At 39.8% G+C, this 19,118-nt stretch overlaps 1 protein-coding gene across 4 annotated transcripts in view; it reads left to right on the top strand.

Annotated features, from left to right (window-relative positions):
- Nucleotides 1-951: 951 nt before the first annotated feature.
- The window catches only part of ATL2 (atlastin GTPase 2), a 61,162-nt gene continuing 42,995 nt past the window's right edge, over nucleotides 952-19,118 (top strand). Inside the window, exon 1 of one of the 4 annotated variants that reach the window (XM_032881935.1) lies at nucleotides 952-1,101. In XM_032881935.1, the coding sequence (XP_032737826.1) occupies nucleotides 984-1,101 (118 nt within the window). In that variant the 5' untranslated portion in view covers nucleotides 952-983. Of the gene's footprint in view, nucleotides 1,102-1,560; nucleotides 1,642-19,118 lie in introns of those variants that run through there. The other 3 variants (XM_032881936.1, XM_032881938.1, XM_032881937.1) reach the window with 3 other exon arrangements.

Below are 19,118 nucleotides of genomic sequence, written 5' to 3'. Positions count from 1 at the left end.
AGGAAAGGCCCTGATTTTTAGACTTGTGAGAAGACCTGGACAAGACAGCAGTTTGGACAACTGGACACCTATCTTTACCAAGAAAAGGACTTTTTAATGCATTGGTGATGTGGTAAAAAATCCAAAAGAGACGAGACTGCATTTCACAAAAGCTTCCACAGGCTGGTATTAATTTTAAAAAGTGACTTAACTTTCTACAGGATATCACTGGATTCTCACAAGAGGGTTCATCATAGTAAAGGACCTGCTACAATTCATTATCTGATGACAGTGCTTTCTGACTTGTCCCTGCAGGTACTGGGAGCAGGAAAGGGTATGCAGAGTCAGGAAGATAGGTGGAGGGTCTCCTAAGCAGATGGGAACTATTGCAAACAAACCATAGGATGGTCTCCGGAGGGGAAGCAACATTAGGGACTTGGATGAGGAAAGATCAAAAGGAAAAGCAGAGCAATAGCTTGGGAGAGGGAACGAAGAGGGAGAGGGAGAACAGCTGTGGAGGAGAAAGTGGAGGATAAAAAAGAGAAAGAAAGGCGTGCGAAAGCAACCGCGTGTGCAGGGCACGAGTTAACGATTACGAAGAAGAGCAGTAAAAAGAACTGGGTTACTGAACGGGGAAGGAGAGACTAGGTTCTCTGGAGATCCCTTCTGCGTTTACACGGACCAGCCCAGCGCTAAGGGGGTGTGGTACTGAGCTCAGAGCCGTGTGGAGCGAGGCGATCGCGGTGGGGGCGCCGCCCAATCCCTTCTAGCAGTGGAAGGCCAGGGAAACGTAGCGACTGACAGGCAAGCGGGCAGGGAGGCTGGCAGGGCGGAGGCGGAGCGAGGGCGCCGATGGGCGGGACGGCGGAGGGCGTGGGGAGGACAAGGCGACGCTGACTACAGGCGGCGCTAGGACCCGCGGGCGTCCCGCCGGCTCCCGGGAGGTTGATAAAGCGGCGGCGGCGTTTGACGTCAGTGGGGAGTTAATTTTAAATCGGTACAAGATGGCGGAGGGGGCCGAGGCAGCGCGGAGGCAGCAGCCGCACCAGGGGCTGCGGCGGCGGCGGGGGACCAGCGACCCAAGCACCGGGGTTAACCACGTCTCGTCCACGACCTTCCTAGGTACGCGCCGGCGGGGCGGAGGCCGCAGGGCCCGGGTGGGGACAAGGCGCGGGCCGCTCGGACCCGCGGGCACCGGCTGCAGGCGGTGGGGTCGTCGGCCCCGGCTGGTTCAGCTCTCCTCCCGCCGCCTCGTCTGACTGCCGCCGGGCCTAGCCCCCGCCGCGCCCCGACCTTCCGCGGCGCGCGGCCTGAAAGGGCGTCCCTGGAGCAGCGGCTCCCGCTGCTGTCGGGTGAACGGGCTGCGAGCGCATCTGCGCCCGGCCCGGCCCCCTGCCCTCCCGCCGCGTGGCTGCCGTCGCGTCCGCCCCGACCTGAGGGGGCGGCCTTGAGCTGGGGCCGCAGACCTGGGGCGCGGGGAGGTCGGTGGCGCCGCGGCTGGGTGTTGGGAGAGTTCCGGACGCCGCAGGGCGATGTCTCCTGGCGGGCACTCTGCTCTCTGTCCTTCTGTCAGAAAGGGAGGCAACGGTGGCCGGGGCTTTATGAACCCCACTGAGGAGGAGGACGCGGAGCGCGCGGGGGGAGCAGACACCTCGCTGCCAGGTCGGAAAGCTCTCCAGACACTCTCCCAGGAGGGAATCGCAGTCCGCAGGCCAGGGCTGTGCCCCGGGGCTCGGGTTCTGGGGCTCCTCGGCCCCCAAACCTATTGGCGCGGGTTTCGCGTGGCTAGGATGCAAGTCCAGATTTAGTTGTTAAACTAGGGTTGCGAACAGTTTACTAGTCACTTAGACGGTATAGTAAGGCCCGATCAGACTCTCAAGTGTCTGGGGTGTGAAGTCACCTGATCCTTCGCTCCCCGGTTTTGCGGAATGTGAGCTGCTACTGTACGTGTACAAGGAGCGCCCCTGCCCTCTCCAAGACGCGTTTGCTTTGGCAGCGGAGTGTTGTGTGTCCCTCTCATAACACCCCTATTTTTAGGAGTTCAGCATTTGATCTTTCGCGCTGGTGTGAACTGAACGCATGTAATCCTGATTGAGAATTTTGATAGTACTTAAAGGCATAAAGTTTTTCAAAGGCTTATAAACAGTAAAAGCTTACAGTTAGGTAAGTACGGCCATGGAATACGTAAGAGTTTATAAACGACACTAAACGTAAATTTGTGGTCTTCAGATTCCTCTTTCCACAGTCTGATAAAGGTTTTGTGAGATGAAATGTGAAACATTTTGATAAGGTGTTATCCGTGAAGACTAACTTCAGTTAGAAAAGTTTATGTGAAATACATTTCATCATTCATGGTAACCTTTGGATGTGCTGAACATATGTCAGAGGTGATGACAGACTAGAGTTTTGATACAGGATAAAGAACAGGAAATAAAGCTTATTTTATTAGTGCCTGCCAACAAAAGTACTTGACAGAACTGTTTGCATAGAAACACACACACACACACCCCCCACCCCACACAACACAACACAACACAACACACCACACCACACCACCAGAGAAGAGAGGTTTTGCCTTAGATCTCTTCTGGTTGGAATCCTCAAGTAATTAGTTTTGGAATGCTGATGGATTGATTTGGATCTTTTGGACCCTAGGGGTGTGTGTGTGTGTTGTGTGTGTGTTTGCTCTTGAACTTACTTATATATATTTTAACGTAATCATTTTAGATGTAGTTTCAAAGTGGTTTTGTTTTGTTTTTTTAAGATTTTATTTGTTTATTTGACAGAGATCGTAAGTAGACAGGCAGGCAGAGAGAGAGGGGGAAGCAGGCTCCCTGCTCCATCCCAGGACCCTGAGTTAATGACCCTAGCTGAAGGCAGAGGCTTAACCCACTGAGCCACCCAGGCACCCCTCAGAGTGTTTTATATACTTGCCTTATTAGGAGAAGCAACTTCATGATTTGATTATGGTTATGAACATAATTTTTATTTTGTGGTACATTGAGAAGAGATGGGATTCTTAAGAGTTGATAAATAGGGCCCACCATTTATTAAACATTCTGTCTGCTACTCAGATTTTTGTGTGTTATGTTTTCCCCCCACTCTTGGAGGTAGCCCTTTCCTTGATAACCATACCTATCAAATGACTGCCTAAAACCTTTTCATTTGCTCTCTAGTCACTCAGTACAGCATTAAAATCCCAATAAAACTTCTTAAGATTTGTGTTTAGTCAGAGCAAACAGGCTGTGAATGAGTAGGAACTCAGCTATATTTGAGTGTGTATAAGAAACTCTTTGTCTCCCTCTGCTTTCTGAGTAAGTAAACTTGAAGAATTGAGTTGGGGTGAGTCAGGTGCCATAGTAGTTTAGTCTTAGGAAGGTGCTGTGTGTCTCTTAAGAGAAATGCTTACTTTCTTTAGGAATGTAGGGTCTTTATAAAGCATTATGTAATCTTGTACTTTAATGACTTTGTAGGATTAAATCTCTTGGAAATTCTTTATTTGGGGAAGAAGGAGCTGTTTTACATACAGTAAAGATGTATTTATCGTAGGGAAAATAAACGGTGAGTTAAAATGAGATTCTGGCTTTAAGTTGGGTGCAGCTATTTTGGGATTCAATTTTAGTTTGCCACTGTGTTTTAACTTTAGGATAAAGTTTTTAAATATCCATAGATGAAAGTAACTTTCTTGAAATTGTTTAGAAAGTTTTCCAAAATTGTGCTTTTTCCATCTGTCTGATACTAAGCAGTTGTTAAAGAGTACCTGTCACCTCATTCCATGCTGTAGTTCAAGGCATATTTTTACAGTTTTGATACTTTTTAGCAAGATGCATTTAAAAAATTTGTTTATGCTCAGTTGGAAGACCTATTTGACACACAGTTGTAAGCAAAAGCTCCCCAAGATATGTGTTGGCAGTCATCCTCCAAGCATATGACCCACCAGTATACATCCGAAGGGTCTCATGACTCAGGTTTTATTAGACAGTAATAAATGATCTTTTCCCAACAATAGCTAGCTCCCTCAAGGTCCTGGAAACCTTGCTTCCAAAATTCCTTAGAGACTTACACTATCCCTAACTCCCTGCCAAATTGGAAGTATGTAATGGGCTATACTCCTCGATTCCCCAGTGCAGCTTTTTCTGCCATGGGTTCTGTCCTTGTGATTTTTTTTTTTTTTTAAATAAAAGATATTTATTTATTTATTTGACAGACAGAGATCACAAGTAGGCAGGGAGGCAGGCAGAGAGGGAGAGGGGAAAGCAGGCTCCCTGGAATCATGACCTGAGCTGAAGGCAGAGGTTTAACCCACTGAGCTACCCAGGCGCCCCATGCCCGTATGCTTTAATAAAATCACCGTTTTGCACCAAAGATGTCTCAAGAATTCTTTCTTGGGCATCTGGCTTCGAACCCTAACGTTCTTCTCTTTATCACTCACTACCCATCCTATAGAAAGAATGGTTGAGTGCTTTCTTATCACATACATAATTAGAAATGTCTTGGTAAAACTGTTGAATGAGTGATGTCTGAAACCATACTAATGAGAAGCTGGGGCAGTTATAAGTAAAGCTAGAGCGAGTTACTAAATGGAGTGGGAAATTTTAAAGTAAGAAGGGAAAACGTAGATGTAGAAAGAAGAATTCATGAAGTAGAACAATTCTGCTTGTTAATGACATTGAGAAGTACGTAGTACAAAGCCAAGGTAACTATTACAAATGATTTTTTAAGTTATTGGTAATCATATCTCCGTGTGTTTAGGTGTACACATATTTGCTAAACTTAGGTAGATTTTTTAAAATGTGTACTTAATTAAGTAGCCATCCTCACTATCTACTGTGGGACAGATGGCTATAGGTAGTTGATTTTATGGGCAGATGATATCTATTAGAAGCAACTGTTAAGTCACAAAAGACTAACATATATGTACTTTGTTTTCCCAAGGAGATAGTATGCGCTTTTGACTTGGGGTTTAGTTTTCTGGCCAGTACAAGTAGGATTTAGCGGATTCCTTGTTAATGAACCAGCTTAATGAAAATTATTCATACAAATTATATTTTTGTTTATGCTCTAAGTTAGAATAACCAGTAATTCTAATAGCTTGGTGAGCTGTGTAAATTTATGAAAGATGCTTGTCAAGGATCTATAGTACATTTCCTCTTTTTATTGTGGGGGCAATGTTTTTTTAATTATAGAGAAGTCAAGATAGTGCAATGGGAAAGAATGAGGAAAGGAATCAAAAGCTGAGTGAATAAACTCTCTGAGCCTTGAAGCCCCTCACATATAGCAGTGATAGTAATACTGTAATAGGACTGTTGTGGGAAAGAAGTGAGATAGGTACAGATGTTTTATAAATTGTAAAGCTGTCTGTGTGTAAGAGACTGTAATGCTTATGTAAGAATGTGCCTATTTGACAACTTACGCTATTATATGTATATATGTGCATATTTCCTGTCAGTTTCTTCTAATGTTTTTCCCTGCTGTGTAGATAGAGGTTTAGTTTGGGCAAGGGTGGCGGGTAAATTTTTAACTTTACCTGTAGAATGCTCATAATGTGTTCCTGATGAGGGGTATTGCGAGTATTAAATGTGATGAAAGTGCTTAACCCAATGGCAGACATTCTGTTGATGGTAGTATTACTATAATGTGTCATTGTTTTGAACGAAAAGTTAAATTTCAGAATATGTGACCTGAAAAACCTTTGTTTGGTTTTTATAAGATAAAAATATACATTCATACTTCTCAGCTGTCTTTATTTCAATAAACTTGCACTTTAGAGAATCAATCATAGCAAAATAGTCTTCTGAAATTGTTTATTTCCAGTATAGGATTCAATATGAAGTACTTTCTTAAGGTCATGGCACTTTTCACGTAGAGTGCATTTACCTTTCAGGTAGTAAATGTGCAGAATCTTACTGGAGTCTGTTTTGTACAAAAATGCCTAAAGAATGATTGACTTGAAAGTACACAAATTGTACACAAATTGTGAATCCCATTAAAAGCTTTTTTTCCCCTTACATGTAATCATTTAGTGTCATGAATAGTGACTAGGATATACTTTAACTTCTGAATTCTGTGAACTTATTTTGATCTTCAGAATGGATTTTGAATGGAGGGCTGGATTTTAATATTAGCTCTGTAATAACATTTTTTCCTTCCTGGTAGGTAATCTGCCCTAGCAAACTTAAAGGTTTTTTGTTTTTGTTTTTATTAAATAGATAATCTGTGAAGGCACAGTAGAAACTTTAAAGCCTTCTATAAGGAAACTGTCTTTTAAAGATTTTATTTATTTATTTATTGACAGACAGAGATCACAAGTAGGCAGAGAGGCAGGCAGAGAGAGAAGGAAGCAGGCTCCCTGCTGAACAGAGAGCCCGATGTGGGGCATGATCACAGGACTCTGGGATCATGACCTGAGCGGAAGGCAGAAGCTTTAACCCACTGAGCCACCCAGGTGCCCCAAGGAAACTGTCTTTTAAAGGGGGGTGGAATTGGCATGCTAAATGAGCTTCTCATTTCATATTTGAGTGAATGGGTTTATGAGATAGTAATTTTTTTTCAATTTTTTTTTTAAAGATTTCATTTATTTATTAGACAGAGATCACAAGTAGGCAGAGAGGCAGGCAGAGAGAGAGGAGGAAGCAGGCTCCCTGCCGAGCAGAGAGACCTATGCGATGTGGGGCTCCATCCCAGGACCCCGGGACTAGGACCGGAGCTGAAGGCAGAGGCTTTAACCCACTGAGCCACCCAGGCGCCCCTATGAGATATTAAAACTTGGATTAAGTTTAATTTTATCAGAAGGGGGGGTGAGTTGTTTTTGTAGTAAGTTGTAGAGAAACTTTGACATGAATCACCCTTGTTCTTTTTTTTTGAACTTAGTTTTTAATCACATCTTCAGAAATCACTCTCTTCATCAGCACTTTAATTTTAAAATAGATACTACAATATGATCTGCGGAGTTTGTTTAGAGTTGAGAGAATTTTTATTGAAGGAGAATGGCAGTGGCCTTGGGTATTGTTTTGCAAATTCAGAAGGGAAGGCTGAAAGTTCTCAGAAAGGTTGAACAATGTTGATGCCAGAAGTCCAACAATTCGATATTAAGATAGAAACTTACTACCTTTAAATTACAGCTAAACTTGTGATTGATCAGAGCTTGTGATCATGGCTCTTAATCTGTTACAAGTCATAGGTAATTTATACGTAATGAAAGTTTTAATTTTTTTTTTTAATGTCAAAAGCAATAAATCTTTGTAGACATTTTGGAAAATACAAATAAAGAAGAAAGTAAAAATACCTACTAGTGGTAAGCACTGCTAGCATTAGGGTATACATCATTAGGGTATACATCTTGTAGTATATATCCTTTTTTAATGCATAATTTAATGTTTTCTAAATTGGGATCTTACTGTAATTTTGTAATTTACTTTACCATTCATTGTATTTCCCTTTGTGATTAAATAATCTCTTCAACATGATTTTTAAAATGGCATTGTCATACTAAACTAATCCTTCATCTAGATACAGGGTTATTTTTTGTGAATAATGCTGGCTAAACATTTCTGTAGATAAGTCTTGACCTTTAGGATAAAGTCTTAAAAGTATATGTTTGTACCATCTGTACCTTTCAATATTGAAGACACATCAGCCAGTCCATTCAGAAAATTCTGATTTATCTTGTGTTTGGGTTAGGTTTGTACTTGTTTGCAAATACTTTGTTTACAAGTGGGTGTTGTTATTTAAAAATAAATGCCAACACATAGGTAGAGGATCTTACTGTTGCATTTATATTTCTTTGATTACAGTTGATGTTTAAGTTTTAATAACTGAATATGCATTTTTAAAAAGATTTATTTATTTATTTGACAGAGATCACAAGTAGGCAGAGAGGCAGGTAGAGAGAGGAAGGGAAGCAGGCTCCCTGCTGAGCAGAGAGCCCGATGCGGGGCAGGGCTCCATCCCAGGACCCTGGGATCATGACCTGAGCTGAAGGCAGAGGCATTAACCCACTGAGCCGCCTAGGCGCCCCAAGGAGGGTGTTTTTTTTTTTTTTTTTTTTTTTTTAACTGTTTTGAATTCTTCCTGAAGAATTTTTTATTCCCGACTCTTTAATGGCAGACAGTATGGGCATCAGTTTTGGTGCCCAGGAGCTTGGTATGGATTGTTAACCACCCCAAGCTTCAGCTTCTTTAATTAAAAAAAAAAAAAAAAAAAAAAAGACCCTACTTTGGAAGTTTAAGATGAAAAGATAATGTTTTAAAAACACTTGCCTTGTTTTGAGTGTACAGAGTTATCACTCCTTCAGGGTAAAGACAGTAGTTTTCTTCCGGAGTAAAGAGGTGGAGGAGGGCAGGCTGATAGAAGACCATTTTTAGACAAAGAACTGGCTTTTTTCCCTTGATGTTATCAGTTGACATTGAGCCACCTACGTTATGAAAGGGCTTTTCAGTTGCTTGTAATGAGTACCTGTGTAGAAAAGTGTAGGAACAGAGCCCTGTTCTAAGCTTTCATGTAGTTGGGAGATCAGATAGACCTTATGCATATTTGTTAGTAAAGTGTATAATTTCAGAAGTAGCAATTACTCTGTGCTAGTGTTACTGAGGAAGACTTCAAGGAGAAGGGTGGGCTTTGTCAGACCTTGAAGAATGGGTGGGTCTTAGGAGGCAGAGAGTAGGATATACCACTTGTGTGAGGATAAAAAGGCAGTATATGGTAAGGTTTTTTACAAAATAGTTTAAAGATTTGTCTCTCCTTTGTAAGAATTTTTCCAGAAGGGATACTTAAAAAGTATTTAAAAGCAGTTAAATGGAAGTAACTGAAGGTGGTAGAGCATGTGTAATAAAAAGAGAATATGGGCTGTTTTTGTAGCCAAGTCGAGCAAAGAACTGATTTAAATAACTGGCTGATTCCTGGAAAAACTGCCTGAATAGCCCTAAATGTGACTTCTTAAAAACTATACAGATGTGTTCCCCTGCCTGTTTTTGAGCATCTCTTTTATCTGCTGCAAAGAATCCTGATGTGTATGTACTCTAAAAGTTGCCAAACTAGAGAAAGGATAAAAGGAAGAGTATAATGAGAATCTCTGACTTTATCCCTTTTGTTTTTCAAGTTCTTTCAGATTAGTCACATATATCTACTTGGAAGGATGTTTGTCTGTTTTGCACTATTCCTTTTTTCCTACAGCTCTTTTCTTAGTAGGAATTTTGCCTGTGTTTGAGTGTATACTTTGTTTTTTTTAAAGTGCTGATAGGGGCATCTGGGTTCCTCAGTCGGTTAGGCATCTGACTTTAGCTCATGTCATGATACCAAGGTCCTGGGATTGAGCCCCTCCCTTGTCAGGCTCCACACTCAATGGGGAGGCTGCTTGTTCCTCTCTCCCTCCCCCCCTCCCCCTTGTGCACACACTCTCTCAGATAGATAATCAATTTTCTTTCTTTCTTCCTCCCTCCTTCCCTCCTTTCTCTCTTTCTTTCTTTCTTAAATAAATAAACTGCTGCTATAATGAGCCATCTAAGGTAGAGAGTCGTGGCAAAATGGAATGTAGCATCTTATTTCCAGAGTCTTGGCAGATAACCTGTTTGAGATTGATCATAAAAACCTTATTCTAAATTTAAGCCTGGATCTGTGTGTGTATTAATGACTCCTTTGCTAACTGATTATCCCAAATTTCAGTAGCTTTTCTGTGGATTTAATATCTTTAACTCACTACTGAGTTAATTGGGGGGCCAAAAGGGAATGATTCAGTGGTTTGCCTGAGTCAAGGAAACCTACTCTGGTTTTGATGGATACCTGATCCCTGTGTTAGAAAACCTTAGAGTAACTGCCAAAATTACTTTTGGAAATGGAAATTTAGTGTGTTGTTGTTTTATAAAGGCTTATAAGAAAAGAATATATTCTTTATAGAAATATGGACTAATTTAGTGTATTCTGTTGTCTAGTTCAGAGGGGGATGTTGAAGAGGAACTGGCTAGCTCTTACATGCATTGCTTTTCATTTTTACTGTCACGTCCTGACTTTGGGCTTCTCACCTTATACTTAGGCTCTTCTAGTTACTTAATATCTGATTTCCCTGTTTTTAGATTCTCATTATACTTCTTACACACTCATCACTTTTGGTTTATCTCTGCAGCACAGCTGTGATCCTGTCACTCGTCTGCCTCAAAATTTTCCTTGTCTCTCAGGATAATGCCTAGTATTCTTAGCCTAAACTTTGAAGGTTAGCCTTAATTTGATTTTCAGGGCTCAGAGAGATGCAGCCTTCTCCAGATGATGTCTTCATTGATAACACTAGCTAAATAATTTAATGTAGTGCTTTCTTTACTGTTATTTTATACTTGTTTTTGTTGGAGCCTTGAGAGTAAGGACTGTTATCAGCAAATTGCATTTCTCTGGTATCAAGTATAGTGCCTTGCTCTCTAGTTACTACTAGCTTGAAGTAGATGGTGTGGGGGACCTTTGTCAGTTATTGATGACACATTGTATAGGTGTACCATATGAAACAATGAATTACACATTTATTTACATGTAAATATATATGCATATCTTATCAAAAATGGGCAAATATAATTTTATTGCATCTCATATTTTGAAAGTCTCCAGTTTAAAATTTGCCCTTCTAGAAAGCTAAGGAAGAGAAAAAAGATTATTTCCCACATGTTGGGGGATGGTATAAATGCTTTGCTGACTATATAAATAAATTTTGACATAGAAATTTTTGGAAAGAGGGAAAAGTAGCTGTATGCTAAGATTTGTTTTAAAGGAGATAAATCCCTCGTCGTCGTCGTCGTCTTCTTTTTTTTTAAACAAATTGTGGTTTTGGTAACTTTTTTTCAGCTTTCTAGATATCTTGAGCAGGTAACAATTCAGCTCTGAGTTGATTCAACAGACATGCTCATTTGGCATAGTTGGAAGATGATGGATTTAACAAGGACCTGAGTGTGCATACAGGTTTGATTACTTAGGAAATCTATGTCCTTGCAGATTGCTTAATCTGAACCTCATAGTCCTCCTATATGCAAACAGGGAAGCTCATAGTTTACCAAACAAAATGACTTTGAGGATTAAAGGGGTATTACGTAGCTATTAACCCAGAATAGACAGTGTTTTTCCCTCTTCTATAGTAGAAGGTATACCTAAAATTATTTCATACATTATTTCGAAGAGTGAGAAAGTTACTAATGATGTTTTCACCCATTCTCCCAGATACTATCACTTCTTTCAGTTTTCTGCTCAACTGTTTCCTTATTAGAGAAGTTTTGCCTGATCATTCTTTCATGAAATAGCAAGCCCCTGTTCCATTTCCTTTAACCTGCTTTATTTTTCTCTGTACTATACTTAACACTAGCCAATGTCATTTACTTGTTTTCTTGTTTTCTATTTTCTCATCTTTAGGATGTAATAAACTCCTAAGGGCAGGACTTTTTTTTTTTTTTTAATTTGTTCACTAGTGAATTTTGCAATTCTTAGAACCTTGTTGTGAGTGTTGAGTGAGTGTTTGTTGAAGGAATAAAGACTTACACATTCCTACTTCTAGTCCTTTAACCCCCTTGCATGGGAATGACCTTGGTGGTGGTTAGTGGGGTGCTTTTACAAATGTAGGTTCCTGGACTCGCTCCTGATCAGCTGAATCAGCTCTGGAGTTGAGGTCCAAGAGTCTGTATTCCAAACAAGCCACCCAGCTGGTTCTTAAGCTTTAGTGTACATGGGACTCACTGTTTTATGGTGTGGTGTTGGCTAATTAAATATTGTCAGTATAGCTCAGATCCATGTATAATTAAATTACAGCTAGACTGTGCTATAGCAGACATATTTTTTTTTTATTCCTATTCAAGGAAGACATGTGTATCTGTAGTTTTTAATTATTTTGGTTACTCTTATTTTTTTTGTCCAGGACTCCAGTTTAATCCAGGATTTTAAGGATCTAAAAATCTCAAATTTCAGATGTTTATCAATTTACCTCTCCCAGTGACACAAAATCAAACTCGTTAAGCCCACACATAATCTGTACTTGTCATTTTTTACTTTATAAGGATAGATGAACTGATATCAGGGATTTGTTTTAAGTGATAAACATCTTTTCAAAAATAATGGACTGATTTGTGTCTCCTTTCCTATGGCTATGCTACTGGGGAACAATGATTTTTTTATAAGAATTATCCTGTAACATTGTAAGTTTGGTATAGAGGAAACCGCATGGGCTTGTTATACAAGCCCAGATAGAAATTTTTTTTTTTTTTAAGATTTTATTTATTTATTTGACAGAGATCACAAGTAGGCAGAGAGGCTGGCAGAGATTGAGAGGGAGAAGCAGGCTCCCTGCTCCATCCCAGGACCTTGAGTTCATGACCTGAGCTGAAGGTAGAGGCTTAACCCACTGAGCCACCCAGGTGACCCCCCAGATAGAAATCTTGATGCATATACTGCTTTTTTTTTTAAGAAAATTTTGTCCATATTTCTAATCTCTGAATTGGGGATAATTGCGAAATTTCAGGGTTGTTGAGGGGGTTCCTCTCAACGGTACCTGGCCCAAAGTCATGGAGTCATTCAATAAATAGAAGTGACTTTTTCTGTGAAGTAAATTCTGAAGTAATCTAAAAGTCTTCATTAAAAACAATTGTAACATATTTCAAACTTATAAAAATGATAGGAAAATATTATAGATGTCCAAGCGCCCATTGCCTAGATCTAATGCGTAGTATTTACCCTAATTGTTTTGAATCATTTTAAAGAGAAATAAAATGTCACTTTACAAGTTGAAGGGTTCTCCCAACATCTTTTTCTTCTTTTCTTCCCTTCCTACACACACACACACACACACACACTCTATTGCAGTTGGCATATATATCCGTTTTTTTTTTTTTAAAGTAGACTCCACACCCAGTGTGGGGCTTGAATTCACACCCCTGAGATCAAAACCTGAGCTAAGATCAAGAGTTGGATGCTTAACCAACTGAGCCACCCAGGCACCCCCTTACATGTATTTTTAAAATAAATGATACACGGTATTGTGCTTTATTTAACAATTTTTAGTAAGTGGCCCAGAGGCTGTACTTGTGATTTGATTTTTCATTCGACATTGGTTTTGAAGTTTATCCATGTATACACACTTAACATCTTGTTTGTTAATTTTGGCTTTCTATTTCATGGTTAATTTACCCATGAATATTTACATTGTTTCAGATCCTCCCCCACCCCGCCCCATTTCTTAATAGTACTTCATGGACAAGGAAACTTTTTAGGGTCCCTGTTCATATGTGTGTAAGAATTCCTTTAGCATATAAATAACTTCCCTAAAAATTAATTTTTTCAGTATTGTGTACTCTGATTCTTTAAAAACTAGGACTGCAGAACAAAAGTGTATCTTCCCTACCTTCCCCCCCCCCCCAAAAAAAAAAGTGCTTAAGAACAGATGCAAGACCCCTGGGGTAACTTGGGTGAGATTTTCTACAGGACTTAACTTTAGAAAGAAATTGAGAAAAACCTTTATTGCTGATCCTAAGTAGAATTTTTCTGAATTTCTGTGTTGTTGCTTAAGAGTCCCCTGAGCCATTATTCTAGCATCTCTTAACTAGCTAACAAAATTGACTTCATAAACTGCATCCTCATTTAAGCTATCTAATTTAAATTAACCTCAGTTGAAAATTTTTTTCTTCAGAGTACACTTATATTTTCCAAAGGGTATGCTTTAAGAACTGTTTAATATTTGGTGATAAGCTTTGGGGAAAATACCTTGTGCTTGTACATTTGTAATCTATTCTACATTTTTCTTAATCTGTTTAGATAAATTCGTAAAAACATTTTTATGCCTCAGTATTCTTAAAATGGGAACAGCAAAAATTCCGTGACATCAGTGCTGGTTACTATGGAAACAGTAGTGTTCAAGTGGAAAATAATGTGTGAATCTTTTAAGAAAACAATTTTTGTGTATCTCTTAATTTGACAGTAATGAAGGAAGGAGATGAATTACATTAGATACTCTTTAAAAACATTTTTAGCAAAATGATTAGCAAAAGGGGAAAAGCTAATGTGGGAAAGTTTCTGATATCTGACATTATAATAGGTCTTCTGAAATCTTTGAAGTTTTTATTTTTGCAATTTGCATTGTAGTTTCTGTTTTATATGAGAGAAGTTGAACCTTGTGAGTTTTTTTTTTTTTTTTTTTTTAAGATTTTACTTATTTATTTGACAGAGAGATCACAAGTAGGCAGAGAGGCAGGCAGAGAGAGAGGAGGAAGCAGGCTCCCTCTGAGCAGAGAGCCCGATGCGGGCCTCCATCCCAGGACCCTGAGATTGTGACCTGAGCCGAAGGCAGAGGCCTAACCCACTGAGCCACCCAGGTGCCCCTAACCTTGTGAGTTCTTAATAACACTATTTTATAGGAACAAATAGTTAAAACTTGAAGTCCCTGATTCTGCTTTTCTTTTTCAAAAAAAAAAAACAAAACAAAACTGTATTACCAAAATCCAAGTGTGTGTCGGTCAGTATTCTTCTTCTGGGCTGCATCTGTCTGGGGGATGGGTGAGGGAAGTCCAGCACTGTTATGAAAGTTCCCTCAGGTGAGCTGATGGTGACTCCTGACCAACAGACCAATAATTTTCAACTCCAGCTATATATCATGTCGACATATTAAAACATTTTCTGTACTTACATTTTTAAAGTAGGGATGTCTTTCTTCACTGCCTTTTTTCACCTTATCCAGAATCCTCAGTGGCTAGGTTGGAGTGGTTAGTTACATCAGATTATCAGCAGTCTCTCAGGAAGAATACAGGATTGTAGTTTAGCTTGAAAACTTTTTCCTTCTGTAAAAACATAAGAAACTACAAAATAAAATGAGTTTGCTTACTAAACATCTGTAAAATATGGTGATCCCATGGTTCTCCATTAGGTTCAGAAGCCAACAGTGCTGGCATCAATTTTGAAGTTAGAAATGTGAAGTTTTAGGCTCCCCTCCAGATTTACTGAATCAGAATATGCATTTTAACAAGGTCCCCAAGTGATTCATATGCATGTTAAAAGTTTGAGAAGCACTGCTGTAGAGGAAAATCATAAAATTAATAAGAAGACCTAGCCCAGTTCTCGCTGCAAACGGAAGTGTAGTCCTGTGTTTTCCTTTTCTGTAAAATTAGTGAATTTGGCTGCCTGATCTCTAAAGCCCCTATGAGTGATATATTAGATATAATTTTGAGTATTGAGGCTAATTTTTAAGTGTACATATTAGAACTTAAATGTCCTCATGGGTCTTGACATAGATATTCTGGGAGGTATATGCATAATCTGTTGATGCCTTAACAGATTGTGGAATTTATAGGAATAATAATAATAATAAAGCGTCCTACCTCCCCAATATAAAAAGCCATTTTGAATTCTTTAAGAAAATAAGTATTAGTAACTTCCTAATAACTTTTTTATTTCCTAACCAAAATATTTTGGCATGGTGAGGTAGTGGATTCACAGGAATTCATTCACAGAGGAGTACATTTGTCACCATTGGAGACACTCAGAATTATATTTTCTAGTTCCTAAATTCAGTCCAAGAGAAAACGTTTTTTTAAAAAGATTTTTATTTATTTATTTTTAAATGATTTTATTTATTTATTTGTTTATTTGATAGACAGAAATCACAATTAGGCAGAGAGGCAGGCAGAGAGAGAGAGGGGGAAGCAAGCTTCCCGCTGAGCAGAGAGCCAGATGCAGGGCTTGATCCCGGGACCCTGGGATCATGACCTGAGCGGAAGGCAGAGGCTTTAACCCACTGAGCCACCCAGGCACCCCTATTTATTTATTTGACACAGAGAGAGAGATCACAGTAGGCAGAGAAGCAGGGGGTGGGGGGGACAGGCTCCCTGCTGAGCAGAGTGCCCGATGTGGGCCTCAAGCCCAGGACCCTGGGATGGTGACCTGAGCCGAAGTCAGAGGCTTAACCCATTGAGCTACCCAGGCACCCAAGAGAAAACATTTTAAATTGAATTTGAGCAGTGTCAGAATTGACAGCTCTAGTTTTTCATCCCATTGGAGTATAACCTTCAGGGGCAATACTCCTCGAAGAGGATAATACTATTTATAATATTTTTGTTCTGGAAAATGACCAATAAATTGGTTGTATTGCTTTATGCTCTCATTTATTAAATGGAAGTGCTAAGGGGGGTGTGGTTTGGCACCTGGGTGGCTCAGTCAGTTAAGCATCTGCGTTGATCCCAGGTCATGATCTTGGGGGTTGGGCTCCCTGCTCAGCTGGGAGTCTGCTCCTCCCTCGCCCCAGCCCCTTTCTCATGAATGAATAAAATCTTTAAAAAAAAACAACAAAAGTGCTAAGGGGAATAGGCTGCATTGATTTTTTTTCAAAATCTGCCTTACTGAAATAATTTACATAAAATTAACTGATTTTTGAGTACAATTTAATGAGTTTTGATGAATTTGTAGTTGTGTAGCCCCCACCACAGGCACCATCATGGTACAGAGCATTTCTATCATCTCAAAAAACTTGTTGCATCCTTTTATAATTACCTTAGCTTGGGATGCTGTAACAGATTACCATAGACTGGATGGCTTAAACAGACATTTATTTTTCAGTTAATGGAGACTGGAAAGCCTAGGATCAAGGTGCCAGAAGATTTGGTTTCCGTCCTCTTCTTGTTTGCATACAGCTGGCTTGCTGTGTCCTTACAGGGTGGAGAAAGATCATTTCTCTAAAGTCCCTTACTAATTCCATACATGAGGGCTCTACCCTCATGACCTTATATTATCACCCCACAGGCCCCACCTCCAAATACCATCACATCCGGGATTAGGGAGGGCTTCTGTATACGAATTTGGGGACACATACACATTGAGTTTGTAGCAGTAGTCAATTCTCCTCCCCTGTCTTCAGCTCCCAAGAGCCAATGATATGCTTTCTGTTACTGCAGTTTTACTTTTTCTAGAATTTCATATGTGTGGCTCCTTTCACTTAGTATATAGCTTTTTTTTTTTTTTTAAAAAGATTTTATTTATTATTTGACAGAGAGAGATACAGTGAGCGAGAGAAGGAACACAAGCAGGGGGAGTGGGAGAGGAAGAAGCAGGCTTCCCACTGAGCAGAGAGCCCGATGTGGGGCTTGATCCCAGGACCCTGGGATCATGACCTGAGCTGAAGGCAGACGCTTAACAAGTGAGCCACCCAGGTGCCCCTATATAGCTTTTTAGATTTATCTGTATTAGTGTGTATTTCAGTAATTCATTTTCATTTCCAAGTAATAGTTCATTGTATGGGTTTAACACAATTTATGCATTTTCCAGTGAATGGACCTTTGGGTTTTTTTTCCTCTTTATGGCTGTTATAATTAAAGTTGCTGTGACTATTCATTTTCAAGTCTTTTGTTGTCGTATGTTTTAATTTCTCTTTTAAGTACCTAGATGTGTGATTGCAGGTTGTATGGTAAATACATGTTTAACTGGGGCTCTTGTCTAGGTCAGTAGAGCATGGGACTCTAGATCTTGTCATGAATTCAGGCCCCACCTTGGGCATAGAGATTATTTAAACTGTGTTTAATTTTCTATAAGGTATTACCAAAACATTTTTCCAAGTGATTGTATCATTTTGTACTCTAAACAGAAATATATGTGAGTGCCATTTGCTCCCCACCAGCTGTTTTGTCAGTCTTGTAAATTTTAGCTGTTAAGAGTGTGTAGCAGTATCTGATTGTGGTATTAATTCTTATTTCCCTAACATCTAATGGTATTGAGTATATTTTCATGTGCTTAATGACCATTCATATGTCTTCTTTGAAGTGTTTATTAAAATATTTCATCCACTTTAAGGTGGAATTTGTTCTAGGGGGTGCCTGGGTGGTTCATCTGGTTAAGCATCTGACTTGGACTCAGGTCATGATCCCAGGATCCTGGGATCTAGGCCCCTGTGTCGGGGGTCTGCTCAGCGGGGAGTTTGCTTGTCCCTTTGCCGCTCCCCATGCGTGTGTGCATGCATGTTCTCTCTCTCTGTCTCTAATAAAGTCTTTGAAAAAAAATGGAATTGCTCTTATCAAACAACTAAGAATTTTTTATGTATTCTGAATACAGGATTTTGATTAAGGATTTTATGTCTGTTCATGTGGGCTATTGGTTGGTAGTTTTTTCTTCTAATGTTTTTGTCTCGTTTTGGTATTAGGGTAATAATACTGTCTTCATAAAATGTGTTGGGAAATACTCCCCCCCCCCCCCCCCCCCGTAAGAGTCTTTGTAGAATTGGTATAGTTTCTTCCTTAAAAAAAAATTTTTTTTTTTCCCTTCCTTAAATGTTTGGTAGAATTCACCAGTGTAGTCATCTGGTCCTAAAATTGTCTTTTTTAGGCTTTTAATGGATTTGATTTTAAATCTAATTTTTTTCAGTTTTTCCTAGTAAAGAGTACCTACTTTTAGTTAGCCAATTGATAATGAGTTTTTTAGGGTTTTTGCTTTTAGATTTTACGAGGCAAGGATTGATGTGTTTAGATGAACTTTTTTTATGGGGAGTTGGGTTGATGGGAATGGTAGAGTAGACATAGAACTTTACAATTGCTTGACCTTGTGTATTTTTGAAAACTTAAAAAAAAAAAAAATCCTCCATGGCACTCCTTTTGTCTCTCCCAATCATTAAAGGGCTGTGGAAGTAGAAGAAAGGTTGAGAAAGCTGTGTTATAGAATCTTTCAGACTTCTTTTGTATTTCTAATAGCACTGACCTGCGTCTCTGTCTTTTGTATTTGGATCTGTTTCATTTCTTAATAAAACCTTTATTAACCTCACTACCTTTTTTACCCCCCCCCCCCAGATATATTTATTTGAGAGAGAGAGAGCGTGCTCATGAGAGGGGGGAGGGAAGGAGGGAGAGAATCTCAAGCAGACTCCCTGCGGCACTTGGAGCCCTGCACAGGCCTCAGTCCCATGACTCTGAGATCATGGCCTGAGCAGGAGTTGGGCACTTAACCAACTGAGCCACCCAGGTGCCCCTAGCCCTACTACTTTTAAAAAGAAACTTTCTACTATGGAAATTTTCAAATATGTGTGGAAAGACAAGAATGACATAAGGAACCTGTGCATATACATCTCCCAGATTCAGAGACTATCAACCTAATGGCCGTAGTGTTTTATCTATTCTGTAGCCCGCCTCCCCATCAGATTCTTTTATGCCTTTGTGGTA

The sequence above is a fragment of the Lontra canadensis genome, unplaced genomic scaffold (genome assembly GCF_010015895.1).
Source record: "Lontra canadensis isolate GAN:19392208 unplaced genomic scaffold, GSC_riverotter_1.0 scaffold78, whole genome shotgun sequence".
NCBI classification, from domain to species: Eukaryota; Metazoa; Chordata; class Mammalia; order Carnivora; family Mustelidae; genus Lontra; species Lontra canadensis.
The sequence above is the reverse complement of the archived record's forward strand: the minus strand, read 5'-3'. Positions and strand labels throughout refer to the sequence as shown.